This window comes from Acanthopagrus latus, chromosome 5 (genome assembly GCF_904848185.1).
Source record: "Acanthopagrus latus isolate v.2019 chromosome 5, fAcaLat1.1, whole genome shotgun sequence".
Lineage (NCBI taxonomy): Eukaryota > Metazoa > Chordata > Actinopteri > Spariformes > Sparidae > Acanthopagrus > Acanthopagrus latus.
Genome location: NC_051043.1, coordinates 22,565,995 through 22,573,744, shown reverse-complemented (window position 1 = coordinate 22,573,744; position 7,750 = coordinate 22,565,995). Strand labels below are relative to the sequence as shown.

General features: G+C 42.6%; 1 protein-coding gene across 1 annotated transcript; it reads left to right on the top strand.

The window, feature by feature from the left end:
• On the top strand, positions 1 to 7,750 carry ptger4a (prostaglandin E receptor 4 (subtype EP4) a). The gene is made up of 2 exons (XM_037099509.1): positions 1 to 1,631; positions 2,257 to 7,750. The coding sequence occupies exons 1-2, from the start codon at positions 849 to 851 to the stop codon at positions 2,824 to 2,826; spliced, it is 1,353 nt and encodes a 450-aa protein (XP_036955404.1). The 5' UTR covers positions 1 to 848; the 3' UTR covers positions 2,827 to 7,750.

Sequence of the window (7,750 nt, the reverse complement as noted above, 5' to 3'; positions counted from 1 at the left end):
ATCTGACATTTTGTTTCAGTTTTTTATTTATTCATCTATAATTAAAGAATCACCAATAAGGTTCAAACTTTGACACAAATTAATCCTTTTTTTTTTTTTTTTACTTCAGCCAGAGTGACAATGTGCTCTGTGAAAAACTTAGATTATTCTTTATTTAAATAAATACATAGATAAAGTTTCTCACCACTACTTTTATGTTGTGGCAAGGTTACATGAATATTTGACCCTGACAGAACACACTTTTCTGGTAATTGGTGAATAGATTCAGCAGAGAGCTCTGAGAACCGGCCTCAAAAAAATGTTCCAAAAATGTAATCACCTTAACCAGAACAACAATATGTTTAACCTTAACTTTTGCTTTGAGTTTGGGTGAGAAAGTGAAATAAAGTGAAGTGAAGTGAGGGGGAGGGACTGAGCCCTGCAGGAAGCTTGGAGGCAGAGCCATATTTCTATGAAGTCACTGGTGTCTGTTGCCTTCTTTCATCTCTCTGTCCTGGTGAGTGAAATGTGCTCCTGTCTTGCAAAGCGAGCTGAGGATCTAATACCAAACCACCAGCGAACCTTCAGTGACCACAGCAGCAGCAGCAGCAGCAGCAGCAGCAGCAGCCACATCATGCTCTTCACGGGATCAGCGCCTTCAGAAGTTGATTTACAGACGAGGTGCAAACTGTCTTCATAGGTGTGTTTTTCAGAGTTCTTTTTTTTTTTTAACAATGTTCCCCAGGCTTTTCTCAAGAGCGAGCAAGTTTCCTGCTCTGGACCGGAAAATAATGGCGTTAAGAAAAGTTGTTTCACTCATCTTCAACTTAAAGCAGATTTGAAAAAATTTAAAAAATAAAATTAAAAAAATGAATAACCAATCGACGACAGGGAGGACCATGGTCCCGACCATCCCGTCGATTATGTTCATCTTCGGGGTGGTTGGGAATGTCATCGCCATCGTGGTTCTTTGTAAATCTCGGAAGGAGCAGAAAGAAACCACCTTTTACACGCTGGTGTGTGGTCTGGCAGTCACGGACCTCCTCGGCACCCTGCTGGCCAGCCCGGTCACCATCGCCACTTACGTGAAAGGATCGTGGCCCGGTGAGGACCCGCTGTGCCAGTACTTTGGATTCGACATGCTTTTCTTCTCTCTGGCTGGACTCAGTATCATCTGCGCCATGTCGGTGGAGAGATACATCGCCATAAACCATGCCTACTTCTACAATGACTATGTGGACCAAAAACTGGCGGGGTTGACGCTCCTGGCGATCTACATCTCCAACGCGCTTTTCTGCGCGCTGCCGATCATCGGCTTCGGTCAGGTGAAGAAACAATACCCGCAGACATGGTGTTTTCTAGAGTGGAGGAGCAACAAGACGAGCGATGCCGCCTACTCCTACATGTATGCGGGCTTCAGCTCTCTTCTTATCCTCGTCACTGTTATCTGTAACGTGTTGGTGTGCGGGGCTCTGATCCGGATGCACCGGCGCTTCGTGCGCAGGATGTCGCTGGGAACCGACCTGGGGCGCAACGTGGACCCGCGGAGGAGAGGACGCAGCTTTGGGCGTCTGGCCGGAGCAGAGATTCAGATGGTCATTCTGCTCATAGGCACGTCGGCAGTGGTGCTTATTTGCTCCATCCCGCTTGTTGTAAGTTCTCTTTTGACCCGCTCCATGTGGGCTATTTCGCTCCATTACGCACGTTTTATGCACGTCTCTTTTAAGCGTACAGTAATTGGTGACGCATTTTGATCCCAGTTAAAGCTCAGCATGTTGCTTTTTTGCTCCCTTCATAACTTTTCTTTGCCGTTTTAAGCCACTGTTCGCGAAGTTACAGGCATCTTCGTCCATCACGCATGGCTCTTTTACGCACAGATGACTTTGTATAGTAATTGATCTCCCATTAGGAACCAAATTCAACTGGATCGTATCAAAACAACGTTTAACATGTTTCACATCTTTCTAGACTGCATAGGTTTTCCCTTGCCTTTTTAAAGCCACTGACCTCTCTAAGCTATCTGCATCTTATCTATTTTACGCATGATTCTTCCAGGCAGAAATGTTATTTTTGCAAATGGAACAATTTGTGAGAGACAAAAGCACAAACACATTTCTGTTTGATGGATGAAATCACTTGTCCTTCCCTGCTCTGTCTCTCTCTTGCTGCTCTAGTGCTCCTTGGTTTTATAAGTGTCTTCCTAACACTCATATGCACCCACACGTGGTTTGAAACTTTTGTCCATCTACTCAGCCTGTATTCTCTCTTCCCTCTCAGGCACAGGTGTTTTTGAACCAGCTGTATAAGACTCCAGTGGAGCTGAAGTTGGAGAAAAACCCTGATCTACGGGCGATACGTTTCGCCTCATTCAACCCCATCCTCGACCCCTGGATCTACATCCTGCTCCGCAAGGCGGTTCTCCTCAAGCTCATTGAGAAAATCAAGTGCTTGTTCTGCAAGATAGGAGCACGGAGGCAACAGAGACAGGGGAACTTCCCCTGTATAGATGCCCACCAGCTCTCCTCGGTCATTTCTAAGCGGGACTCAAACTCCACTGTTTCCCGCGACCTGCGAGATCTCTCCAGCTGTTCCCAGATCTTCCTCTACCTGCCAGAGGGAAGTGATGTGTACGCTGGAAGCTGTCATACAGCGGACAGACTCTCTGGTTCACAAGCGTCATCAGTCAGAAACTCGCAGGCTTCTTATCTGTCCGAGCAGGGCAGCGTTGAGGCTCAGAGTAGGGACAGGACGAGTGTTACCAGGGACCTCTTAGCCCTGCCTTGCCCAAAGGACCGAGCGCTACAGGTGTCGTTGAGCACTCAGACAGTGGAGGAGAAATGCATCTGATTTAAATCTGTCTGCGGAGAATTCCTCAGATTTGTCTGAAGCAGATCGCCTACTGATTGACTTCTAAACCTCTGAAAATGAGGGAAGGCACATTAGGTTAATAACTGACTTGGACACATGAAGCGAGAAAGAATAGGACTTATAGTGCTGTGAGCTTTATCTCCCGTGTCCTCTGTATCAGTATCCAGCTACCTCAAGTGACGGTTATCTCTGATTGTGGGAGCAGATTTGGTGATTTTGTCTTAACACAGATGTTGTAACGCAGATGACCCATTTCATCACAGATGGAAAAGATCTCCTCACTTATTTCAGCGTATTTGTTCGATCATCGTGGAAACCTTTACTGTAATCTACAGGAGGCCAGTTGTTTAGAATAATTGAGTCACACAATGAAAGCAGTATTGAATGTGATTCTTGTGAGTAATCGCCAGCATGTGTGTGACTGATTTGTTCAACAAACTCTTTTGTGTAGTGGTTTTTGAAGGACAGCATGTGCTGGTTCCATCATCAACGTACCAGTGTTATTATGTGGTGAACACAGACGTTTTTGTTCCTCGGCCCTGGAATATTCATGCACGTGTCATCTCAAATTATGAGAACTTTTGTTTTCCACCTTAGAAGGAGGGAACACAGATTCCTGGTCCGTAGTTACTAATGTCAAACTAATTAAAGCTGACTGGAAATGTGCAGAAAACGTGGTGTAAATCAGTGGACAGATGTTGCTTATTGTGGAATTTCTTAGAAATTGGACCTTTCAAGATGAGCAACACACCTGTCACCTTGACAAAACAGTGTTTTAAATTATTGGTTCTCAACCTAGGGGTCGGGACCCCCAAAGAGGTTGCAAGTGAGTTTCCAGGGGTCGCAGGATGATTGTGGAGAATAAATAAAGTAACAGGGCAATGGGTTTTCATTACTTTGCCTGTACCAGTGATATCATTTCCCTGAGTGTTTTTCAGAGTCAAGGTGAGCAGGAGTAGGAGCGGGAGGCTGCTCTTTTTATTTTGGCACATTCACCATCCTGATTTGTCTTGGAAGGTAAATTTCATGGTTAAGGTTGAGAACCACTGTTCTTAATTATCGGTGTTGTGTAACATATTGTTTGTAATAAAATCATTCTTCTCTACGAGAAGGTTCTAGTTAATAAATCATAACTCTGAAGGGATTATCCGCCCTAGAGACGTGTGCTCATTTATTAAACTGTACGTAGTTTGATCAGTAATCACTCTCATGAGAGGACACAGAATAGGTTTTGGGCTGCGGTAAAATGTGTTTTCATCATCAATTGTTCTGCTGATTACTCTTACTTAATCAATTCATTATATTGTCCAAACGTCAGGAAATCAAAGGGGCTCTGGGGAACTTCTGTGTTGTGGTAGAAGCCGGTCATGATTTTATAGCAGGCTTTATTTCCAAACTAACTTTCCGACCCAAGTCCTTCACCAGGAAATCCAGCATTAAAGAACTTTAACAAATCGTGCGCAGGCTTGTATAAGCAAAAGAGAAAGATGGGGAAGGATTCATTTTTGGTTGGTTTGGTTACAGTCAGCTCACATACGGCCAATAAAAAGTGATTAATACATGCAAATTGCTACAAGTTGTCAGACATAGCACCTTTAATTTCTCAGAAAAAACACGGTATCAGCTTCAAATTGCTCATTTTGTCAAAAGCAGAGGTCAAAGACACAAATTCAACGTTATAAAACATAGAAAAACAAAAAATGACTCACATTTTAGAGACAGGTTTTTGGCCGATCCGCTTGAACGCAGCACAAGAAAAAGAAGTGTTTTGGCTCTATATCAGTAAGACAGACATCTCAGGTCACTTCATTAGACATCCCAACAATCAACTCAAAGATTCAAGTTTGTAAAAGTGCTTATTACAGCAAACAAGGGCCGATGATTCATACTTTTTTTTTTTTTTGAGTATCTAATTTGTGCCACATTTTTTCGGCATCTTACAGCGTTAGACAACCGACACCTTCAGTTGCTGTCCACGTGATAGTCTGAACTTTTGAACTGCTGTTTATTTGGAAGCCTTCACATTCAAATAAGCTTTGTGTCACAATTTCAGCGGCTTTGAAGCACACAGCCTGCCTGTCTTCCCCCGTTATCAAATCCGCGCCAGACTGTTGCTCAACGTCGCCGATTACATTCTCGCCTTTCTTGTGTCTCTTGCTGCAGCTTGTTTGTGCGCAAAAATGCTGAGAATCACACTTTTGAAGACCATTTGTTATACAGACGTCTAGTTAAATGTAGCGTGACCCATCAAACAATGGCTTTTAGTTTATTCCAACCTTTAGATTAGGCATTTTATTTCTAAAATCATCTTGAATTAAACCTGTAGGCATGAACTATTACATTGTTTGTTAGTTTTCATATCTGTAAAGGAGGAACTGCTAATAACTGAAAACTTCTGTGTGTTCAGGAGTGCAAATGTGTGCCGTAAATTAACACCCGCGCTATCTTTCAACAGCAAACATGCCCTTTTGACATGTCATCATACGTCGTCATTGCAAAGCAGAAGTTAAAGTAGAGGCACCAAATTTCTCACACCCATTGTTTTGTCTCTCTCTCTCTCTCTCTTTTTTTTAAAACCTCAGGACCTCTATCAGCACAGACAAATGGGCCTGAGAGGATCAGGCTACCACCTTTCCAAAGCTCATAGACAAATAACCACATATTTAACACTCTAACACAACAGGGTGAGGTTACATTGAATTAAGATTTTCCTACGTGCACATAAAACTGGTCAAGTGTCAAACAGCTAATACCAGATGTGCACAGAAAAACAGAGGGAGCCTTGGTGTGATGGGAAAAATAAATAAATCAGGGTCTCTGGAAGTAGACCTGGCCGGGAGAGAGAGAGAGAGAAAGAGTGCTTCCCCTTCAGAAACAATAAACACAATCCAAGTCTCCAATTTATCGCAATTAAGCTTAAACAAGCAATGCAGTGGCTAAGACAAACACTTAGCAGGAGGAAAGACTGAGTGTCAGCGCATCCTCCAGACTCTGGGAACAACACACATTAATTAACTGTGAAAAAATGGGATTGCACGGTCGTTTCATGCTGATGCATTGAACGAGCCGCCACCTCTCAGCTATTTGATCCTATTTGCTCACACCAGAGTCTGTCGTTCTTGATTAAATGTATAAATGGGCAAAATCAGTCAGGCTGCAATTTACCGTCTGTGCGAACAGGTGTTCATTCACATGGAGGACAAATGAGAACAGCCTCTCCGACCCCTTTAAAAATCAGATTTTGTTGATGATGAGATCAGAGATGGTGACATTTGGACGAGCGGATCCACAGCCAGCACAACTTGACAGCGGGTGTCATTTAAAACAGTTGAGGAAACCTGCAAAGCTGCTTTACATCAGCAGTGACACTTTGCACCCCGTCCCCTCTGTGCTCATTGATAAACAGCAGGAAAAAGACACCTGCTGCTCCTCCACATCTGCTGTCACTCTCTGTTGAAAGGGAAGATGAACAATCCCCACCTGGAAATAAGCCAGAAGCAAAGCAGAAGTGGTGGTGCAAGCCTTTCAAGTGATGCAATGAAGGAAAAAAAACATGTGTCCCTGCACTGTTTTCAGAGCAGTTTGTCTCACAGTCGTGTGAAGATCAACCTTTGTCTGCAGCAACATGATCCCAGTGCTAACGTACGCACAGAGCAACGAGGCCTTGTTGGGTGATAAATAACAAAACATGTAAAGGGTACAAAAATATGGTTCCCAACATACCAAGCAAATGATTTTGTTTTTGTTTTTCCCAGAATCTCAGATTTTCGCTGTCAACATCAGACAGATTTGATTGGGACTATATTTGCTGTGTAGAAAGTAGTGCCAACCAAAACTGTTTTATAAAGACATGCTGAGAAATGTTCTTGTTTTTAATGCTGTTAGCACCTCAGCACACATTTCCATTTCCTATATAAACAACAGGTCTCAGACATCAGGCGGAGAAAGTCTGATGAAAAATTCTGTGTGACTGAGTTGTATTTTTAATGGAAAAAGGTACCGGATGCTTATTTTTGGACCATTGCTCGAGACTAAAGGTCTTGGTCTCAGACCTCAACACCTGGTAAAATAAAGTACTGTATGCGGCGACACGTTTAAAAAGAAAAGCATTACTGTAATCACACTACATTTGACTGCGATGCTTTTACTGGTCCTGAGTACAGTAATTGAAGAAGAAAGATCCTCCTTGTTACATACAGTTGATATGAGGACACTGTAAAGTTTAATGTTAGAATCAGGCTTTGGAAGTAATGGAATAAATGTTAATAACAGGACTGCATAATTAGGATACAAAAATAAGGTATCTGCATTCTTGCAAATTTATAGAAAAAAATATATATAATTAGATTACAGATACATTTAGTAAAGTAATGGAAAGTAAGCAAGTTACATTACTTATTACATCGTGATACTTGGATCGCTTTACTGACTTTAACAGGCTATTAGTAACTGCATCAGAAAACACTCATAAAGTCACCCTGATGATAAGGGTCATCATGTGACAATACAACTCAGGCAACTTTGCAGGGGAATGCAAATGCAATGTAATGAGTTGTGTGCTTACTTTCCACTGGGATACACAAGTATCCTGTGGGGATGATGTTGTTCTTTTAATTGGCGCTGGTATCATCTCAGATAAACGTGTCCATATCTGTAAGTCTGTCGAGTCTCGCCAACTCGCTGTTTAAGCACCACCCACTTATGTAATAGCTTTAGAAAGATGACGTTTTGATTGGTTACCTGTAAACATCACTAGAATATTTGGCCTGCCCGAACGGAGCAAGTCTGCCATTGCACAACCAAAACATGAAGAGGCGGTGTTTTCAGACTAATCTAGGAGTGTGGTTTAGACTGTCTTAATTTGGAAAGTGTCACGCGATGTCATGGTGCTATAAAAATAAAG